General features: G+C 38.1%; 4 protein-coding genes across 9 annotated transcripts in view; all 4 read right to left on the minus strand.

Annotated features, from left to right (window-relative positions):
• Positions 1 to 196: 196 nt before the first annotated feature.
• On the minus strand, positions 197 to 12,126 carry LOC126757335 (probable cytochrome P450 301a1, mitochondrial). Its single transcript, XM_050471146.1, has 9 exons — positions 11,216 to 12,126; positions 3,065 to 3,215; positions 2,121 to 2,233; positions 1,843 to 2,036; positions 1,588 to 1,789; positions 1,350 to 1,512; positions 1,039 to 1,287; positions 754 to 966; positions 197 to 492 (listed from the first exon to the last, which is right to left on the minus strand). The coding sequence occupies exons 1-9, from the start codon at positions 11,563 to 11,565 to the stop codon at positions 382 to 384; spliced, it is 1,746 nt and encodes a 581-aa protein (XP_050327103.1). The 5' UTR covers positions 11,566 to 12,126; the 3' UTR covers positions 197 to 381.
• Positions 12,127 to 14,264: 2,138 nt separating this feature from the next.
• LOC126757334 (netrin receptor DCC) overlaps positions 14,265 to 22,475 on the minus strand; it is a 151,690-nt gene continuing 143,479 nt past the window's right edge. For 3 of the 6 annotated variants that reach the window (XM_050471145.1, XM_050471144.1, XM_050471139.1), the window contains exons 7-12: positions 21,113 to 22,452; positions 20,935 to 21,038; positions 20,714 to 20,845; positions 20,464 to 20,641; positions 17,486 to 17,652; positions 14,265 to 17,391 (exon numbers count right to left, since the gene is read on the minus strand). In XM_050471145.1, the coding sequence (XP_050327102.1) occupies positions 17,159 to 17,391; positions 17,486 to 17,652; positions 20,464 to 20,641; positions 20,714 to 20,845; positions 20,935 to 21,038; positions 21,113 to 22,452 (2,154 nt within the window). In that variant the 3' untranslated portion in view covers positions 14,265 to 17,158. The remainder of the gene's footprint in view (positions 17,392 to 17,485; positions 17,653 to 20,463; positions 20,642 to 20,713; positions 20,846 to 20,934; positions 21,039 to 21,112; positions 22,453 to 22,475) is intronic. The other 3 variants (XM_050471142.1, XM_050471141.1, XM_050471140.1) reach the window with 3 other exon arrangements.
• LOC126757337 (uncharacterized) lies at positions 18,483 to 19,191 on the minus strand. Its single transcript, XM_050471148.1, has one exon. The coding sequence runs from the start codon at positions 19,054 to 19,056 to the stop codon at positions 18,607 to 18,609; it is 450 nt and encodes a 149-aa protein (XP_050327105.1). The 5' UTR covers positions 19,057 to 19,191; the 3' UTR covers positions 18,483 to 18,606.
• On the minus strand, positions 19,280 to 20,306 carry LOC126757338 (uncharacterized). Its single transcript, XM_050471149.1, has one exon. It carries the CDS (start codon positions 19,871 to 19,873, stop codon positions 19,427 to 19,429), a length of 447 nt encoding a protein of 148 aa, XP_050327106.1. The 5' UTR covers positions 19,874 to 20,306; the 3' UTR covers positions 19,280 to 19,426.

A 22,475-nucleotide genomic window follows, 5' to 3' on the forward strand; every position in this document is an offset into this window, starting at 1 on the left:
AACAAAAAGTGTACATACAAAGAAACCCGTTGAATGGTAGAGTTTGAAAAATACTGGATACGGAATATTTGAAATATTTTTTTATGTTTGAAGTCAGTATATAGAAACCACTACTTTGAATATATTAACAATACAATTTTTATTTTTCTTAAGTATTTTAAGATGTTTTAAATTAATAATGTATTTTTATGCTAAATATAACTTGTACCATAAGTAAAATAAAATATGAATTGCATAATGGAAAATACATATGCATATATGTATATAAATACATATTTCTTTACACATATACATGTGTATGTACATATATATCGAATTCAGCATAAAATCGTGTATAAATGAATGCTTAAATATAAAAGTCTTCAAATGCAATGCCAGCGATTATACCGCTCTGGTCATCTTAAACCGTAATGGGCCATCAGGAGCATACATAAACGTCACAGCATAATCCAATGGCTTGTGATTGTATTCCAACTTGTAATTGCGCAGTAACTAAAACAAAAACAAAATTAAGTTTTGAGGTCAGTAATCTTCGAAAATAATATTAATGGATGTCAACTAATGGCAATATAATGAATATTTTATGAATAATTAATGTACTAGCTGTATTCGGGCTGCATTTCTTTGGGCCTTTAAATTTTTATTTTCTTTTTGGACATAATCCTTCGATTACTAACTCTTAATTTGCACATTTTTCGAAATACATTTGATACTGCAAAAAAATTTACATGTTAGAGGTGACTAACTACATACCTTAGCCAGCAGAATTTGCATTTCTAAGTCCGCGAATCGTCTACCCAAACACATTCGTGCGCCATATCCATATGGCAGAGATGCGAATGGATGTAGTTGGTCGCCTGTGCCACCTTGGCTTGCTTTTAACCACCGTTCCGGTTTGAAGGTTTTTGAATCAGAGACGAACTCTTCCATTTGACCGGTGACAAGTGTGGGAAAAACTGCTTGCACCTACATATGTGTAATCAAAATGTAAAAGCTGTCAAAATAGAAATCGAAGTCATTGACACGTTTCATACTTACACCTTTGGGTATCCTGTAGCCACAGATTACTGTATCTTCCTGCAAGGTACGGCCATTTCCGATTACTGTGCTGTACATCCGGAAGACCTCTTTAATAAACGCTTTCAGGTAGTGCATTTGGTCCAGGCGTGGTATCGAAAGTTCGTCGTCTGCTTCGGGTAATATGCGTTTAAGCTCCTCACGCACTTTTTGTTGTTCGGCAGGGCGCGTTGCCAGCTGATAGAGAATGGAGCACACTGCCATAGAAATCTGTTAAGAAATTCGTGTTGTGATTACTGAGAAATTTCGGATTCGTGCTGAGCGTTCATTACTGTGTCAATTCCTACTAAAATTAGATCCAAAGCCATAATGGTAGCCACCTTTTCATTCTTCTCAGCGAGTATGACTTTTTCCAGCAGCGAGGGTTCCCCGTCACGACTTGGACCTTGCTGTTTCAAACGTTCCGTTGCATTGCCAATATATTTCATGCAAACTCTGATATAATTTTTAATAAATATTTAAGAGATATCTACAAATATTGAAACCTAACACATTAAATGAGTAACTTACTCTACAAAGAAATTCATGTTCTTGACATAGTGTGTCCAAAGTGGTGTAGGGAAATAACGCCAGTATGGAGCCTTCAGCTCAAGGGTCGCCACATTGCGTAGCGCATATTTGGCGGCGTCGATAATCTGTTGTGGTTCAGAGTCTGGCGAAAGATTGGTCTCCAAGCAACCGAGTCTTGTATCGAGGGCAACGCGTCCAATGCCTGGGTATGAAAATGGAGCTGACTGATTAATTCAAGTAATACCACAAACTTACACTCCAATGACCATTTGTGGATTTCATTGTCAAAATCCTCTGGCAGTTCTGAGTTCTCATCCAGAAGCTGTTCGCAGCGTTCTAAAAAGTCATTTGTGACCACTTCCAAAGGCTTCAAGTAACGTCGTATGGTTGACAATTGCAGTACCGGCTTTTGTACACGTGACCGGAACTGACGCCAAGGTTCCCCATGACTGTATCAAAAAATACAACAAAAAGGGATTCTTTCAATAAGCACATTTGTTTCTTTTTAAATATCTACGACTGTCTGTACGTACACGCCCACTACTCCTCCGATATCCTCGAAGAAATCTTTGCGGATTTCACTTTTATATTTCACCAAACTTGGCATGGATGGTCGGAACGGTGTTGCACCTTCATTGCGATAGCACTGCAAGGGAAAAAAATATAAAAAGCTATAACGAGTAGATTAGTGTATGGGCAGCGAGTGAGTTCTCCCAGTTCAAGCTCCGACATTGCTTTAATCGCAATTATTATACCCTAAACGGATTATATTACGTTTTCCATGAAGTTTGTAACACCCAGAAAGAAATGTCGGAGACCCTATGAAGCATATATACGAATGACCGTAAGAGCTGAGTCAATTTAACCAAGCCCATCTATCCGTCCGTCTATCTGTCTATATACTGCGAACTCCCCCAGTTTTTGAGATATCGGTCTGAAATTATTGCACACGTCCTTTTCTCTCCAAAGCTGCTCTTTTCTCGGAACCGCCGATATCGCACCACTGTAGCAAACAGCTGCCATGCAAACTGACCGACCAAAATTAAGATAAAGATCTTTTTGTATAATCTCTCTCATATACTATTGCATTATACAATTGCTCTTGTGAAGACTATTTACCAAAAAATCTAACCTAAACACAAATGAAACTCAAGTCGGCATTTGCTAAAATGAGACAAGTTGTCTGCTTGCATGACTGAAGAGAATACACATGGGTTCGGCATGGCAACTTTTGATGACTTCAGGCAAATATTAATACATTTAATGAGATTTAAATGACACAAAGCTCAACACAGTTGCGAGTAAATCTGCGAACGCAAATATTCAGATGTGCGTGTGTATTCAGATAAGCTTGAGACATTTTCGTTGCAGAAAATGTTGCTTTGAAATAAACAAAAAGTTACTAAATTTTATTTTCGAAAATGAGGACACTCCCGCCATATTCCGCAGAAGCGTGTTCATTTTTTCAAGTACTCACCTTTTCGATTTCGTCGGCATCGTATATGAACAGCAGATCCGGGCGGCCGATGAGGCCACTGAAGCGCACAATGCGTCCATATTGTTCGTGCAAAAGCGACGAGATCTTCGCGACGTCAGATATCGTGTATTGGCCGATTATGGGCATCATTCTGTGTATAGAAAAAAAGCAAAAACAAAAATTAGGAAAATAAATATTTGAAATGTGAGGAGTAGAAGTGTGTGTGCGCAAGTGTTGCAGTGGGCTATGCAATAGGAGGGTGGGTTTGTTACTTCGGTCTTTGGAAAAGCTGGGCACAGTTTGTATGAATCTCACGCATTGCGCAACGCTTATTAGTGGTGCGTGCATAAATTTTATGGCTCAAATTTGCATTAATTGCACTTTGCAAGTGCTGTTATGTTTTAGGTGCTCGTAGATACAAAAAAAAGAAGTTAAGTCTGTATTAGAAGTGTGACATATGAGGCACGGACCAAGCGACACCTGAAATGCATCAGAAGAAGGACGTGATATGTATGATATTTTGCCAGAAGTGAAGTCTAAATAATAAATATTGAAATACAACTATGTAAGCTGAACTTTAGGTCGACTGAAAAGTTCCGAAATACCAGTCCAAGGGCAGTTACAGTGTTATCTCTAGCAAAAATTCTTTGGATTTCTGCGAACATGAAGAGCACGCCAAGCAACCTGTAGTAGTTTTGTATTAGAAGTGGGATATACATATGTATTTAGTACTACAGGCTTTGTCCGGAAAGTAGGACCGATTTTCTTCCTCCGCGACTATACTTCGGATTCGGTAGAGGGCGTTCCTAGCTAACAAACGATCAGCTGGTCAGTTGTCTCCGAGCACTTAAACAGTCAGGACAAACATTTTCGCGCGACATGTTTCTCTGAGTGGTGCAAGCCGAAAATGCACCGTTCGTTAGAGCAAAGATACGCGATGAAATTCTGTGTTAAACTCGGTAAATCTGCGACAGAGGCGTTTGATGTGATCAAGTAGGCTTACGCAGATGTTGCTTTAGCAAGAAGTGGTGTGTTTCGGTGGCACCAGGCCTTTTTGGAGGGCTGGGAAGAGGTCGCTGATGAAGACCGTGCTAGGAGACCTGCGACTTCGACAAACACCGACAATGTGACTCGTGTGCGCAAAGCTTTGAACTCAGACCGTCGACTAATTATTCGTTTAATTTTCCAGATGTTGAATTTATCAAAATCTGTAGTTCATGACATTGTGACGGAGCACTTAAACATGCGCAAGTTGTACGCGAAGATGGATCCAAATGTTCCTACTGATGACTAGAAATTGCGGCGAGTGGAAGTGTGGCAAGAAAATTTGAACATGTGTGAAAGTAACCCCCAATTTTAGATTAACGTAATCACTGGTGACTGGTGGCTCAATAATGTTTTTTAAATGAACTCAGTCCTATTACTCTCCGGACAATCCCTGCACGACTAAAACTTCTCGTTTCGGATACGACTGGAATAATTTTTGTCGCCTATAATAAAAACAGAAAAAGTATCAATGCTCCGAGTGAGCAATCAATGAAAATGATGACAAAACTGCATGAATAGGACTTCAAATTGTTGCTGCCCCGTTCTAACCCCAGCGACTTTCAGTTCCTCTAGAATGCCCACGGTAAAGAATCACCAACACTGAGACCAGTGGGAAGTTAAAGATCAATCGTCCAACAGAAAAGGTATCGAAAAGTTGGAGGTCAGCTCAATCACCTTGAATCTACAAAAATAATCAGGATTGATGTAGTTAATGCATTTGAAATTAGTTGAACTCCGTCAAAGGTTGAAGGTGCCGTTTATTACAAATCTCATTTGAATAATTGCACTTGCAAATACATTCGTCTATATCACGATCGGTAGCAGTTACAAGCTCACTTTGCAAAAAAGTGTGAAGTATTTTATTTGGTTGGGCAGCTCACACTTTTTTACGAGTAAACAATTAACACTTGCAACTAACAACAATAAATTGGCGTTTGCGACTATTTAAGCGAGTGCAAATAACTATAAATATCTTATTGATGATTATTTGGTCACTCAACATCTAGGTGACTAAGTAAGCCACTTGGTAAATTAAACAAGTCGCTTACACGGAGACACGGCCACTGACACCACTGCCGCCAACTGAGCCTCGAAGGTCGTGAGGGCCATAAATATACACTAATATTCAGTTGACCAGCAAGCGGTCAAGTTGATGGCTAGTCAAAGCCATAGATACTCATTGTTGTTGTCGTTGCTGCATTGTGCTGGGCGAGTGCAACGGTGTGACAACGCGTGAATGGGAAGCGCCAGAAGGGCAACCGGCACCGGGCCCAACTAATTCAGAAAACCAGTCCCACTGACAAGCTGCTAATAAACACTGCTGAAGTGGAGGCAGCCAGCCTCTAACTAGTGGAATGCCGAAAAAGGTGTTAAAAAAGCTTCATTTTTGTTGACCTTGAAATATATAATAGGAGTCGGACGAGTGCTAAGTGTGCTAATGAATGTGAATGAGTATTGTTGAAGGCAAATACCGATAAGCGAGTAGTGTTCAATAGGTTACATTCAAGTTGTTTACGTTGTTGTCGTTGTTATTGTTATTGATTGACTTTATCGCATTATAAAGCCTTAGGAAGGCGACCGAAACGTATGCGATGATTAAAACGAAAGATTCTGCCGAAATTGGTTGCACCAAACGCATAAAGACGCGAAATAATGAGTAATGATTTAAAAAAGATTTTCCTATATATGTTGTTATGTAACATCCCAAAATTTCCATAATTAAAATCCATTCCATTTCCATATTAAAAAAAAAATTAGGGATTCTTATTAAAGTCAGTAATATAACCGAAGGTGTAAGCTAAATACCTAAAAAATTCCTAACATAGTGTGCCCTCGAATACTGTTGGTTATTGAAAAATATTGGATAGACGAAAAATTCTTTTCGCATTTAACTTATTTTTTTTTATATTTATACTAATAAATAAATAAAAAAATATGTACCATATTGGTCGACCACTTTTTGCCATTTTTTCCGCTAGAGACATTCTTCCATCAGTGTAAATCGAAACTTCGAAATTTCCAGAACGGAGGCATTCTTCCCTTTTTTATACAAAAATTTCAAAATAAAGCGAATTTCTTCATTTTTTCACTCATTTTTGAACTGCTGTAACTTTTTTTCAACTTCCCTGAATTCAATTTTTGGTTAAATGAAGCTTAAAATCTCCCCTTTCCAGCACTATATGGTATGACACAATGTGATTGATAGCACTGGAGATGTACGACTGCAACGACATCCTTTGACAAAATACGAAAAGACTTCTTCGACTACCAGAATATATGGTTTTCCAATAGGGATGCTATGATTTCTAAGTGTTGTTTCGTTCATTTTTAATATGTCAAGATATAAAAAAACAACGTTTAAAAATTATTCAGTTTTATTATCAAAATAATTGCTCTCCAGAAGAAACCTTTCGTTTGCTTTTACCATTTTATGGTCGTAATAATCGACCACCTGTGATTTTGACTTGAAACTGCTTGAAAACGATAACGATTGTTTTAGAAAAATCATCTTCGATGAGGCTCACTTTCATCTGAGTGGTGCGGTAAATAAACAAAACTGTCGATTTTGGTGCGAATAAAATCCAGAAAGATGGTGTGGTTTTTGGTCTGGTGGAATCATCGGTCCGTAGTCCGTCAGTGTCAATGAAGAGCGGTAAAGATCGATGACCTTTATGACCGCAATTGGAAGCAGTTGATTTTGACTATATGATGCAATTGCGTTTTTACCCACCTCCATAGCGATAAGATTGTTTGATGACGAAGCCATTAAGCCAGAAATGGACCTCATCTGAGAAATTGAATATTTCATGAAAAAGAAAAACAGTAGCCCATGGAGAGTGAAACGTGAGCGGATGAAATGGCAAACCTTACAGAACACACTGACAAAATTTGACACAAATCCGTAAACAAACACGGCCGCCACGGACTGTCATAATCACATCATCCTTTTTGGTAGACATACTTATTTAACTAAAACCATGAATTCTATAAAAAAAAAACTAAACTGTTTATTAAAATGCTTGCCATTTTGATGAGATAACTATTTACATATTCAAAATACGAATTCAAAAATTATTGCGTTGAAAGCAGAAACGAAAGACTACAAACGAAGTGAAAAACATTACTGTTCAATGCTCACACATATTTACTTATGTATGTATGTATATACTAGGAGTAAACTTGCTGGAGATGAGATGTAAAGACATACATTATGAAAATAAAAACAAGACCAGAAAAACTACTTTTCAGAATTCCAATATCTCAAGTCAGCGTATGCGCTCGTGTGCTTACACGAAATATAGACGGAATATACCGGTATCTTACTACGGTTTTGCACACAATTTGGCATGCTGAAAGCCACTACGAGATCACTTTGCAAACGCTGCTGCGTCACCCAACAGGCAGCGACTTACAACTGAAGTGTCCACACAGATATTCTCACATAATTGCCGTGTGGACGATGGGTGTGCGGTGCGGTGTGGGGGATTCTCTGCTTTTAAAGAGTAAGGCAAAGATTTATAAAGCCAAATGTTTGCACTGAACTGCGATATTTCACAAAGTTAGACTAGAACTCCACAAATGCAAATCGATTCTATTACCATTTCCTGCAGGGTCTTTTGGTGGCGTGCTCGAAGACTAAATTTTTACCATAAACTATTAAATATACTTGAAAAAAAGTACAATCAACGTTTTTTTGGATAATTGTGACAAAGAAACAAAGCAAGTCTGCGCGCACGCGACTGCAAAGGCAGCCCATATAATTACAAAAACTGCATACATATTTACAATAACAAAAACGCAGGTGAGCGGCAAAAGTATGCGCGATCATTTTTTGTGTGAATAAAATGCTGAATGCAATAAATCCAGTTTCGATGGCATTCAAGCGCAGCACAAACAAACGCAAAATTACGAGATATTTTAAAGGGAAGAAAGACAAGAGCTGTAAACCGCCTTTGGACTGCTTCGCCGGATCGGGGTCAAGTTGAAGAGCTGTGCCACAAAGCGCCTCTGCCTGCTATTTGCGCTTATTATGTGTAATGTGGGCGATGATGGCTCGATGGCATTGGTGAAGGCCGCTGTGGCAACTTACTTAACGTGTGTATATGCACACGAATATACAAATGCATGGCTAGGTAAATACCTATGTTTAGTTAATGGCTGAGGTTAGCTTAAAAGCAATTTAAGTGCATGCGTTGCGGCTTGATTTCAAATAAATTTGGAAATTGCCTTTGAAAATAAATTCTTTATCTTTAAAGGAAATGTATTTAATTGTACGGAGCTCTGAAAATGTTTTGAATAAATTCCCTGCAAATCAACTACTGGTTAGTCCCTGGTTAGTTACCTAAAAGCGCTAAGAGATTTTTTAAAGTTTCTTAAAGCCCAATTGACAATTCTAACTGAAACCATTGTGTGTGTGTGCACAATTATCATTTTTGCCCAAAGGGCTTATGAGACCTACGTAAGCACTCAAAGCGTTTTGCCGATTTGTAAGGGCTTTATTATATAAGAGTTTCAGGTAACACAACAGAGTGGCGTTCTAAGCTGTTAGCACTGACTTCTGAACCTAACAAGCATCAAAACTAAATTTTTCTTACACATGCATACATACAAGTATGTACATTGTTGAAGTTTGGTGCAATATTATATAATAATACAATAGGAAATTATGTTTTGTACTCAAACTCGTCATGTTGTTGTTAATGTAACAGCTTAAATAGTATCTCTAAAGGTTTCATGCTCTTATTCTACTTAATGCATTGTTACTTTAAAGCATACGGCTCGTAATATTTGGTAGTCGAAAAAGTCTTTTCGCATTTTGTCAATAGATTTCGTTGCACTCGTATATCTCCAGTGCTACCAATCATATAATGTTGGAAAGGTGAGATTAACCAAAAAACTTAATTCGGAGAAGATGAAAACAAGTGACAGCGGTTCTAAAATGACTGAAAAGAACGAAGAAATTCGCTATATTTTGAAATTTCGTATAAAAAAGGGAAGAATTGTACGTAAGCCACCAATGAAATTTGTGAAGTTTACGGAGACGATGCTGTATCAGTTCGTGTAGCACAACAATGGTTCGCTCGCTTCCGTTCTGGAAATTTCGAAGTGAAAAATGCACCTCGCCCTGGTCAACCTAACGTTGAAAAAGTCCATGGAATTATGGAAAACATTGTTCAGGACTGTCACATAAGCTGCTATGACATCGCTAAGGAACTTAACATTCATTATCAAATAAAAGGCTGGCTAAAAAAGAAGTTCAATGTTGGCTACCACATGAATTGTCTGTGAAAAATTCAATGGACCGAATTAACAACTGCGATTCTTTGCTGAAGCAAAATGAAATCGAACCATTCCTGAAGCGAATGGTGACAGGAGACGAAAAGTGGAACAAATACGATAATAAAGTGCAAAACCGATCATGGTTCAAGCGTGGTGAAGCTCAACAAATGGACGCAAAGCCAGGATGCCAGGAGCCAGGAGCCTCGAAAGGTTATGCTGAGTGTTTGGTGAGATTGGAAAGGAACCATCCACTATAAACTGCTTTAGTCTGGTCGAACGATTGATTCGACATTTTATTGTCAACAATTGATGAGATTGAAGCAAGCAATCGAAAAAAACGGCCAAAACTGATCAACAAAAAGGGCTTCGTCTTCCATCAGGACAATGCTAGACCACACATCTTTGATGGCTCGACAAAATTTGGAAGACTTGGCTGGGAAGTTTTGATGCATCCACCAGATAGCCGTGACCTTGCACTATCGCGCTGCCATTTCGTTCGGTCAATGCAGAACTCCCTTAATGGAGTAAAGTTGGCTTCAAGAGAAGCAGAAAAGTTTTACACTGATGGAAAAATGTCTCAAGCGAAAAAATGGCAAAAGGTGCTCGACCAAATTGGTACATATTGGGTTCATTAAAGTTCATTATACCTGTAAATATAAAAAAAAGTTGAAGTTTGATTAGAAATACGAAAAACTTTTTCGAAAACCAACTATTACAACAATAAGCCTGGTATTTTGTAAACGAGCGACAAAAGAACACTCACTGAAATGATACAACGCTTGTAAGTCAATAAAGACGATACGTGGCTACTTTTTATTTTCGCCGAGTTTGTTTAAATAATGAGGGATGATGAAGCAATGCGAAATACTAAATTTACCAACAAACGGAGCCAAATTCTGCCAAAACAACAACAAATTTAATAAGGCATGTCTGATGTTATTCAAAGTGTTTAATTTTTATAGTTCAAGACTTTTGAACCTATCTACTAAAATAGGCTAATTGATAAATCTCGACGACAAAGTTGAAAATATTCATACATATATACATATATTTGAATTTTTGATATAAGTTTTTATTTTTAAATCTATGCTCATACAAAGCAAAATTTCACACATTAAAGATCTATTACAACAACAAAAATCGTAAAAAAGATCTCTACAAAACCGATTGATTGCTCCATTTATAGCTGTAGAGATCAATTATGGCACTCTACAATACTACAAACACTTATCATTTACTTTACATCATGTAAGTGTGTGTGCAATCCCATAAAATTCCACATAACGGTGATGTGATGTTTTTGCTATGAATTGTACTTTTAATTACACACGCACACAGTCTCACTCGTGATTGTTCACTATGTGCACGAACACACTTTAGAAATGATATAAAGCCCAGGCGAATTACACTTTGACTTCGGATTGTGGAAGAAGTGAAAGCAAGTTCGTCGCTTAAGTCTTTCGTTTTCATTATTTGCAGTGTAAGTTGGCCAAAAATGGAAAAAAATTAGCATTTTTCGGCTCTTTCCTTCTACCAAACACAGTTTTTTATATGAGAAATTAGTAAAAAACGACGCACTCCAATTTACACTACAACAAAAATAAACATAAACGCATGCGCGTGAATGTCGGCATGTAGCGAAGCATGAATGCACTAACTACGCGCTGAAATTTCGGTGAATTGAGCGCAAGTGCCGCGTTAAGTGCCGCTTTAAAGCGAATTCAGACTGCTTATCAGCGCTCCGCTGCCACAATTACAAGCTTTACATGGTTTCGGTGAACATAGCATTGCTTAAATGTTTATATGTATGTTGGAAATACTTACCGCCAGGTGTTGCCCAGTATGGGTATGGGCTTCGGACCGGGTACCTCGTTGTATGGCAGCGCATTTTGCCACTCGCTCGTCTCATGCACCGCAGCGCCACTGCTGCCGCTTCTACTCGACGTGGCCAAATGTGGACAGGCCATTTCGGGACTGGTGGCCGTGTCCGCCGTCGCGGCAGCACTTGAGTTTTCGCGGACGTTATCCGAAGATACTGCTCCGGATTTGGTGGCAAATGCCTTGTGATCGCCGATCTCGTTGAACTTGGCTCCTGCCACAATGCGGCCGCCAACAACATTACTCTTGACGCTGTTGCGCCACAAATTGACAGACAAACCGCGCACACCGCTCATTGTACAAGCTCTCGTTTTGGTGGCGACCAACACTTGCTTTACTTGCTGCAATTAAGTTTTACTTTTTGCGGTCGGAAGTGAATTTCTTTGCGCGCGATTCGAATACTTCGAAGCAAAAGCTGTCTCTACGCTTACAAACTTGAATATTTGATGTGTGACTGCTGTGCGCTCATCAAAATTCCCAATTCGTCTGAATTAAACGTTCACATAACCGAACAAAGAGCGGTTGAGCTGGAGCCAGCAGAAACACGAAATAAATTACAAATAAAATGTCTGCGGAGTAAGTGTCAAATACGGAGAGGGGGGCACGAAGCGATTATGCACACTTCACAGGCGCTAAAAAAAGCAATTTGGCAAACAACGCACTGTGTCACTGTAACACCCGACGATTCAAAGTCACCACTACCACCACACACCAATTTAATTCAAATTACAACACTTCCCGATCGCAAATCGCACTTTTTATGTTTCACTGTTTCTGCAAGGCCAATGGCTCCAGTACCGACTCGCAGTTCCCTTCCGTTGATTCGCTTCGTCAAAACCGATGCCAACTCCACTTTTCGAACGTCTCTCGTCAACTGATTTGAATTTCTTTGGCAATTTTTATGCTGGCCGGAATTGGCTTAATGAAGGCGCAGCTTTTTTACGTGATTCGAAAAGAGCTTTTATCGTAAAGCCACTTTAACGACTTTTATCAACGGCGGATTGTGCTGTGCTTTGTTGAGCTGCCGAATTCGTGTTCCCCACCACGCCATAATGTCGGATGTGAAACAAATAACCGCCAACTTGAACTCAAATGGATAGATAACTTAGAAGCAGAAAAGATATCTGTCTCTTGAGTGTTGTTATTGGTTAAAAAAAACGAAGTCTGTTCGGGGTAATTACGAAGCGTAGCGTAGAACTCAAAGCCAACGGAGATCAGTACATCAACATCAAACATCAGTACACAGTTACTGTGTTAAGAGTAAGACAAGGGACAAGGAGTAGTTTTAGTATGTTACTGACAATCATACGTAGTCTTTCAACTGGCTTGAAAAAAATTATATTTTACATAATTCTAAAGAAGATCAGCTTGCGGGTAAGAATTGGCTGCGCTGGTTTTTCAAGGGGAACCCAAATTGAGCGTTACACTCTCCAAATGAAACTCCTTTGACAGTTTTTAATATCCTTGCAAAGGAAATAGACAATTTTAATTATTCAACCAACAAATTTTTTTTTAATTTTAATGGACGTCGTGATGTTCCCTCAGTCCATCAAAATTACCCCAAGTAATGTCAAGAAGATTGGTAGCCTTACTTCTGCAGATGGGGGATCTACGATTGTTTGTATGAGTGCAAGTGGAATATTTATTCTACCACCATTTATATTTACACGGAATAAACGTCCAGATTTTTTGTTAAAAGGAGCGCCGCCAGGATCAATACGAATTTCATCAAACAGGTTGGGTTTAAACATACATTTTTACACTATGCTTTCGGCACTTTATAAAACACGTCAAACCATCAACTGCTTCACCAGTGTTGATCGCCTTGGACGGTTATTCGAGTCATATCAGGAATATTGAGCTTGTTGCTTTTTTCGATGAGTTTTCAGTTGACGAAGATGCAGCATCGCAATCTCCTCCTCGAGTGTCTGAAAGCACTTACGAAGTACCACACTAAATAACATAACCATTGTAGATAGTCCACATTCAATAAGCGACATTTGAAATGAAAATCTAAATCGTCCAGTTCTAAGCGAATCAGAAACCACATCAAAAGTCATAACACCGATGGAAACATCTCCGGTTCCTATAAAAAACTTAACACTTCCAATCGTCGCAGCACACCAGGAATGTCCAAGTTGATAACATTTTCGCCTTATAAAAAGTCTTTTAACATTGGAGAATGCATCGAAAAGAACTCGTAAGAAAAACCAACAGACGCCAGGATATTGATTCGAATGAACCCATTTCTTTCAAGGAAATTAAAAATTAAAAAAGGGTGTAGAGGTAAGACTGCTTAAATAAAGATTTTGATTAAATTTTTATTCAAGAATCCAAAAAAACACCAAGATGATTCTGGTGAACCCTGCACTTCCAAACCACTTATGATCAAGAACACTCAGCAACAGAAAAATGTACAGGTAAACCAAAACCACAAAAATGCCTAGCACAATACAATGTATTTTGTTTTTTTCTGAACAAATATATTAAAGTTTTCACGAAGTTTGAGTCAATTTAGCTATGTCCGCATGTCAGTACATACAACTTGTCCCTCAGTTTTTGAGATATCGCTCTGAAATTACGCGCACGGCTTTTTCTCTCCAAGAAGCTGCTGTCGGAACCGCTGATATCAGATCGATAAAATACACTTATAGTACTGACTAGACATCTTCGCGAAATTGGGCATAGATTATTGTCCAAGATAACGGTATAATCTCCTAACACATTGTTCAGATCGGACTGCTATAGCATATCCAAACTAATCGAACAAAATCAAGTTTTATACCAACTTTGTGAAGGCTTAGGTGTAAGCGAAATTAATGTTTTTAGATTCTCTGGTGTAATATTGCACTTGCCAGCCAAACATAGACGCCTCAGAGAGAATAATCGTGCGTGATCAACTTCAAATCTGTTGGCGAGGAGAGTGTCTTCTCTTTACTTTCGTTATATGATTTTTTTTATTGCCTTTACCTACTAAGTATGAAAACCAATAAAATTTGAATTGTATAAATTATATTTATTATACATTGTAATTTAACGTACTTTCTTTCACATTTAATTCACAATTTCTTTGCTTGCATTTACTTTGTATAAGTAGAATATTATAATAATTATTATTTAAAGTTATTATAGCTAAGTATGCTTACTTAAGAAGGTAATATTTCTCCATTTTATATGTGTGTGCTTAATCGAAACGTTCATTTTTAATATACAAAAATGCATTTTGTAATAAAAATCCTCACATACATATATGTATGTATGTATATACTTATAAGAACTGCTCTTTGAATAATAAAAGTAACAAAAGTCTTCATTTTGTTTGCAATTCACCATTCTGCTAATTCCACTTATACCTATGATTACGCTTAACACGAAGTAATACGTAAATATATTTGTTTATAGATAATTATATGATTTTCGAAGTAGAGAAATGTGTGTGTGTGTGTGTATGTATGTGTGTAGGTGTATGATTCGTGCTTCTAAAAAGGGTTAGCAGAGATGTATGGAACTTAATTTGTATTCGAGTAGGTATGGCAAATGTTTATCTCTTTTAGTTTAATTAAATTTAAAATTTTAACTTAATAGGACCTTCAAAATTTCGCTTCTGGTTAGATAATTCTTCATTTGTTGCTTGCACAATAACTGCTTTTTCCAATAACATTTTCAATCGTGTAAATGCGTTGGTCTGGTTTTCAGTGGAAATTATACATTAGATGAGTTTCGTGTACTATATATGTGTGTATGTATGTAGGTATGTATTATTTTTACAAATGATATACATGCGTAATTTTTAGTAATATTTAGTGCGCCCATTTATGCACTTGTTAAATGCAAAAAACCGTGAAATTTCTTCAGCTCAACATAAGGCTTTTTAAATGCATAAAAAGTATGTGACTTTGAATGACCTTTGATCATAAGTAATAAAACCTCATATGAAAAGTAACTAGAATACAAAATTTTCATAGCATTGTGCATAAATCAAATACATATGTATATATAGATATATCTAAATAATAAAAATAATTCAAATTTTTAATACAAAACGCTTTTCCAATTGTTTAATTTTTTAGGATTGAGGTTTTATAAACACCCCGAGCGCTGTATTGCCGTAAGTAGTAGATTTGTAGGCATTTTATATTAGTTTCCAAAATTGAATTTATGTTTTGGAAAAATAGCTTAGGGGTAACGAGTTTTTATTTGAACACAAGTTTTGCGAAAATTAAAATAAAGTGTTATTAGAAGGTACATACTAAACATATTACAAAATTTGTGCGCTCAGTAATTCAGGGCTTTTTATGAGCAGTGAAATGGCACTTTTTGTATGGAAATGAAAGAAAACTAAAACGATAGACTCAGTTTGGATGAGGTAAAAACCAAAAAGGTAAATTACACTAATATGAGGAGTTTAATATTAAAAAAAAAACTAAACATCCAGTTGTGTGAAAAGTTTTTGTAGTTAAATTTTGGTTTACAAGAACACGATATTTTGATATAAATGCACGTTTGTAACTTTAAATCTAGATTAGTTTTTTTTCTTTTAATAAGATTTCAATAGCAAGTAGATGCATATAGCGGCAAGTAATTTCAGTTGTGCATATTTAAATATAAAGTGCAAATACATATACACAAAGTCTGAGATAGTTACATGTACTTTCAATAGTTTAACATGCGTATATAACAATATATGTATATATGTAGTATCCACATATTCTGCCAGCATTTCCCGTTGTTGCAACTGTGAATGCAATGAAGATTTGCGCTGTAGCTTTCAGGGATAGATTATTGCGGTCTCTCGCCATAATATTATTAAGTCCGGGAAAGAGTTCTATGGCACTGCAAGGACTTGAATTCAAAACCAACACCTGTTGCAGCCAACACTTTCGTACAACTTTTCAAAGTGAAAGTTAAAGCGCGCAAAATTGAGTGCAAGTCAGAAAAGTAGCTTGAACTAACGCGGGATAGCTCATACTTTACGGCAGCATAGTATTGCTTAGTATATATTAATATGTACTTACAAAGGAGTATGTAAGCTTTCATACATACATGTTAACATTTGAAGGTTTCACATCAGATTTATTTTGTTGTGGCTTCTGCGTATGGTTCAACAATTTGCAATATTAAATTATTTTTATTTTAATTCAATTGTTTCAGCTTCGTTTTCGTTTTCGTTTTCGATTTCGATTTCAGTTTCCTTATTAATATAGCCGTGGCTCTGGTATAATTCCTATTATTTTTACTCAAAAACTTTAATTTTTAATTCATTTGCTTACTCGGTAAAATGTCGATAAATACATATATAGTACATACATATATGACAATGCTCTTACATATAATGGTTATGTACATGTCACGGTTTTTTCATAGAAATAAAAAATATAACAAAATCAAGAGCACTCTTAAACACACATTTTTGAAACTTAAGCAGCACTTACACTTAGAAATCAACCAATTCTTAATCATTACGTCCCTTAACGCTTGTACAAAAATCCAATATTACTTTACTTACACGAAAAGATCGGCATTAAATATATATATACGAATGCACTAGCTCTTAAACTTTAAATATTAATGGCAAATAATTAGAATTAGCAGCCAAACATTTTCAAATTCATTTAGCGCATATTCTGTAGAAAACCGCAAATTTAGCACGAAACCAACGAAAGAAAAATGTTAATGTTTTCATTTGTTTGCTTTCATTTTGATTCGCTAAGTTTATCGAGGTTTTTGTTGTTTTTCGTTTTTGTTTTTTTTTTTTGTTTTTGAAAACCTTCCATTCATCGTTCAATACTTTTTCCGTTTATGTTGGTTGCGCATTTGTTAATTTTCTTATCTGAAGCACATTTCGGCCTTAGACACTTTCGTATGGCGTGTTTTTATTCCTATTTACTGTTAAACTTCGAATTCATTCGCCGTTATTGCACTCAAGTCCTTCATGAGTCCCTCTAGATTGGCCATTTCTTGGTTCAGCTCTTCGGTTGAGGTGCTTGGCGCTAATCGTTGTATTTCGTCGTTGGAGTGTGCCACAGACGAGCCGCTTTGCAACCGATTCGTGGGCGTGGCAGCTGAGAAGGAGGGCTTCTTGTAGGGCGATTGATTTTGTGGACGTATTGTTACGGCAGGTGCTGAAACAGATGTGAGTAGAACATACATTAGAATTGATGACGATGGAATCGGCATGAAAAGGGTTGCAAAATTATACATTGCCTTGTTACTTACTGTGTTTATTGATGGGTGTCGCAGCGCCCGTTGGGGGTGGACCTGGCACGCTAAAACTCTTCAATGGATGACCACGTTTTGCACTCTCGATAGTTGAAACACCACCGTTGTTTGTGGGGCCACCACCTGGACCAGCACCGCCGACACCATTCGGGTAACCAGGATTGCTGAAACGAATAATACAATTACCACATTATCTCTTATGAATTTCGAAATAGAATAATTAAAATATTTTATTAAAAAATATATATGAGGAAGTGAGCAGCCAGCGCGAGTCTTTTCGACACCGTTCCTACGACAGTCGGGTCTACGTAACCTGAACGGACCCGAATTTTTATCCGACCAAGAACTGTCAACTCGGCAGAATTCTGCCGCTAAAACAACTGCAACAGCAGCATTTTCTACACTTTTCACCGTGGTCGACCATGAATCTTTTCGCAGTTTGACAACATTATCTGATCTAAAACCAATCAATGATTCATTTATTACATTAAAGATTATAGAACAACCAGTACATGTTTGTGGTACATTTTTGAATAATAATGATCATTTGCTCTCTGCTTTCTTTACAAAATGACCCTATAGGCTAAGAGGCCTTTAATCCAGCTATCATTGTTTACAAGATCATTCCTTAGCTTTTTTTAATAACCTAATAGGTACGCGTTTTGAGATCTAATGCTGAATGAGAGTTAGTAAAGCTTAGTGAAACGATACCAGAGAATAAAATATGTGGAAGTAGTGTTCTTTTCAAGTTTCTAGTATTTTTCTTGAACTTTACGAAACATTTTTACTTCCATACTGATGTTTAATCAGTCATTAATATTCCTTTAAGACCCACACCCACACATGTCATTGAAGAAATTTCATCGACTTATGAAAATTTGTATTTTGCCTTTGGATTAAAAATATATACACATGTTTGTTTTATATGAATCACTTTATTACCGATTGTCTGCGACCTCGGTAGAATAACAAGTAACATAGGATTGATGAAACACAATAACAGTTTGGGAAAATAGAAGAGGGTTACAACATTAAATTTGCACAAAATTTTGTTCACTGCTCCATCCGTACTGTTCTGACGACGTCACCCATATTATGGTAATCTTCAGAAACCACCTTTACAGTTTTTCTTCTTGAGTGGGCACCGGTGGTAAGAGAAATTTGCATTCAACTGGCGGTTTGCGTTTCTTTCGTCGACGTGCTGTTAAGTAGGAACGCCTTCGCCGCAGTCTCTTCAGTTTTCGCTGCTCCATGGCTATGGTCCGGTACGGCCTCTTTTGCTCGTCTGTCATTGAATTCCATAAACGGCTAGCCGTCTTGACGATGTGAGCACTTACGCGCGAAGACATCGAACCACAATTTGACTGCATTAATTCGCCACCGTTGACCTTCATACGAACCTCGGCTAGGAAATTGAAAAATGGATTACGGGAAGCCGAATGTTCCAAGTGTCGTATGAGTTCACGATGCAGGGTGCTTGGACTGAAGGTGACCCGACGTGTCTTCCGACGCGTCGGTCGCACCAGCGATGTGAATACTTCGCACATTTTGTCCCATATGGATGGCATATCTCGATTATCTCTCCGGATGGATATACGACACAATCGGAAAACAATACAATTCTTTGTTTACAAGACGTACAAACAAAAATCAAAATATAAATATTGTATTTTTTACTGAAATTTCGTCGGCTAATGAAATTTTATATTTCGTTAGACGTTAAAATAAAATTGAAATGATTTTAATGAATTACTTTGCCTCTCTTGAGGAATAACAAGGTAACGTAAACAGAGCAGTATAGAATTGTTTCCAGACTATAACATTTTTATGAAATTGGAGACAATATCAACATTAAATTTGCAGACAATTTAGATATCCACACCATCCGCACTGTCCTGAAGGCGTCAATAACACAATCGCAATCCCCAGAAGTCACATTTACAGATGTTCTTGATGGGTGGGCGGCGGCGGTAAAAGAAATTTACATTCGACTGGCGTTTTGCGTTCCCTTCGCCTGCGTGCAGATAGGTAGGAACGCCTTCGTCGCAGCCTCTTCAGTTTCCGCTGCTCCATTGCAATGCTTCGATATGGCTGTTTTTGTTCATCACTCATAGAATTCCACAAACGGCCTGCTGTCTTGGCGATGCGAGCACTTTCCCGCGCCGACATCGAACCACAGCCAGGGTGCATTAATTCCCCACCGTTGGCTTTCATACGCACTTCGGCTAGAAAGTTGAAAAACGGGTTAGGGGAAGCCGATAGTTTGGTGTGCCGAATGATTTCACGATGTAGGGTGCTTGGACTGAAGGTAACGCGGGTCTTGCGACGCGTCGGCCGAACCAGCAACGTGAATACTTCACACATTTTGTCCCAAATGGCTGTCATGGCTCAACTCACTCACAGGACGGTTGGATGGGCAACACAAACGGGAAACAATATAATTTCTTTGTTTACACAGACGTACAAACAAAAATCAAAATATGAATATTGTATTTTTTACTGAAATTTGGTCGGCTAATGAAAATTTTTATTTTTCTTTAAACATACAAATATAACTGAAATGTTTTTCATAAATCACTTTGCTCCCGGTCTGCCGTCATTGCGAAATCAAGGTGTATTCAATAAGGTGGGATTGACAACCAGGTGAGCTTCACTTTTAGCTTGATTTCACACCAGACAATTTTGCAAAGATAATAGCAATAAACGCACTCATTTTTTAATCACAATATATATTTTCGTTGGCGCTCACTTTAATTTTCTAAAACCATAAATTTAATAAAGTGGTTCGACTTCCCGACCATACACTGATATATTGCCGTATTTTGAGGAAAAGGAGCAAATTGTAATTCGAAAACACAGCTTGATTTGAAAAAAAAAATCAATTTTTCGAAATACCAAATTTATTAACTTATTAAGACAATAGTGTCTCTAGGGAATAGTTTTTCAAAGTTTTTTTTTTGCCACTCATTACTTACCAGAAATTACCCTCATAACCGTAGGGATGTTCGGGCGTTTGTGCCAAGGAGCCCGGTTGCTGCGTCAGACTTTGTTGCGAGTGCCCCGTGTCGACAGTCATATGCGAACGATTGGCGGAAATGTTATACTGGGTGCGCGGATACTGTGGTCGTTCCATGGTAGAATTCATTGAAGTGGCTAAAGAAGGCAGAAAACAAGAAATATTTAGGTTTATAACAAAAATATTGGTTTAGTTTGCAAGTAACGTACTCATATAACCGGGTACGTAGGATCGTTTGTCGAGCGAATTGGTAACCGGCACTGGCGTATCGACATCGTATTCGTGCACCACAGAACGTGGCAATGTTAAGGCACCGCTACTCGAAGCACCGTCGCTACAAACTAAACGGATTCATTTTATAATTTTCAATGAGCAATTGTTGATATGAAATAATATAAATATTTGAATATAAATAGACTTTGTTGCTTACCAGGAGTGGTGCTGTGAATATTCTTATCAATATTCTTTAACTCCATTTGATCGTGATGTATCCATAGATCTGGGGGCTTCGGAACTCCAACATTTTGATAGCTACTTAAAAAAAATTATATATAACAATAAATAATTTCCTAAACGAGAATCCCAATTAAGAAAAATAGTGCACTCACTCTTCGTACCTCTTCTTGTTGTGATCAGGAGTGGATTGGGGCTTTCGTCGGCACGTTACCACCATGATGACCACAAAAATCAATACTATAAATGCAATCGCACCTGCTACAGAGTATATGATGATCTCGTTACTGATGCCCTTGGCAATCGGTTTTGGTTCCTGCATCACAACCGCCGCCGGAGTCGTGTAAGCAACAAGCGCTGAAAAAGGCGCATTACTGGCGCCTTTCCCCACCCGCGCTTGTACTTTGAAGTAATATGTTGTGTATGGTTTCAAATTAGGCAACATCATCATAGTCTCGTCACCAGCGAATGCCTCGATGGACCAGTCGCGATCTCGTTTCGTAGTATCGGTGGTGTAATAAATGTTGTAGCCGGTTATTTGACCAAGGCTGTGTTTCGGTGGCAGCCATTGTAAAATGACAGTTTGTGGATTCTGTTCATCAGGTCGTACCGTGAGCTCACGTGGTGGTGTAATTGGTACATTTTGGTAGGTGCTATTCAACACTGACATGGACCAAGCCGACTCACGACGCCCCTTCACCACTTTAACAGCGAACTCATACTGTGTGTTCGGACGCAGATCATTGATCATGCAATTGAGATCGGTGGTGTTGTGATACCGAAAACGACTAGAGCCAGATATGCCAAAACGGACGGTGTAGTGACGATTATCGATGACATGTTGATTTTTACTCAGCATCGTATCTATCCAGTAAACGACAATGGATGAGCTGGACATGGTGATGGCGCGTAGGCCGACAGGCACTTCAAGCGGCATTGGCATATCGACCGGTTCCTCGTCACGTGTTTTGATGTTGTCATAAATTGGTTGACCGTCACCTTTGCTGTTGCGTGCACGCAATGAAACCACATACTCCGTATTTGACTCCAACTTTTTCAATACATAATAGCGTTCGGATTCTTTTAGCTCAATGATGTTTTCATCGGGTATTCCACGACCCCAGCCCAAAACATAACTTCGAATCTTGATTTCATGCTGTTGCGGTGGACCCCAGTGCAAAGCGATGTTATCACCACCCGGATGTATGCCGATCCAAACTGGTTTACCAGGCACCTGTGTTTCATCCAGATCATTTTCCAAAGTCATAACGCGATTCCATTCTGTGAACGGGCCTGAGCCATTCACTGTCATAGCGGCAATTTTTATTTGATACTCCGAGTGTCGCTCCAGTCCCTTCAATTCGAAGTAACGTATATTCGCTGGTGTGCTCTTCACTTGTGGCGTGTCTTTAAGTTTACGATAGCGAATCTTATAGCCGGTGATTTGTCCATTTCGCTCTTCCTCGGCTGGAGGCTCCCAGTGTACTGTGACGGACTGAAATAGGATGAATGTATAAA

This window comes from Bactrocera neohumeralis, chromosome 4 (assembly GCF_024586455.1).
Source record: "Bactrocera neohumeralis isolate Rockhampton chromosome 4, APGP_CSIRO_Bneo_wtdbg2-racon-allhic-juicebox.fasta_v2, whole genome shotgun sequence".
Classification (NCBI taxonomy): domain Eukaryota; kingdom Metazoa; phylum Arthropoda; class Insecta; order Diptera; family Tephritidae; genus Bactrocera; species Bactrocera neohumeralis.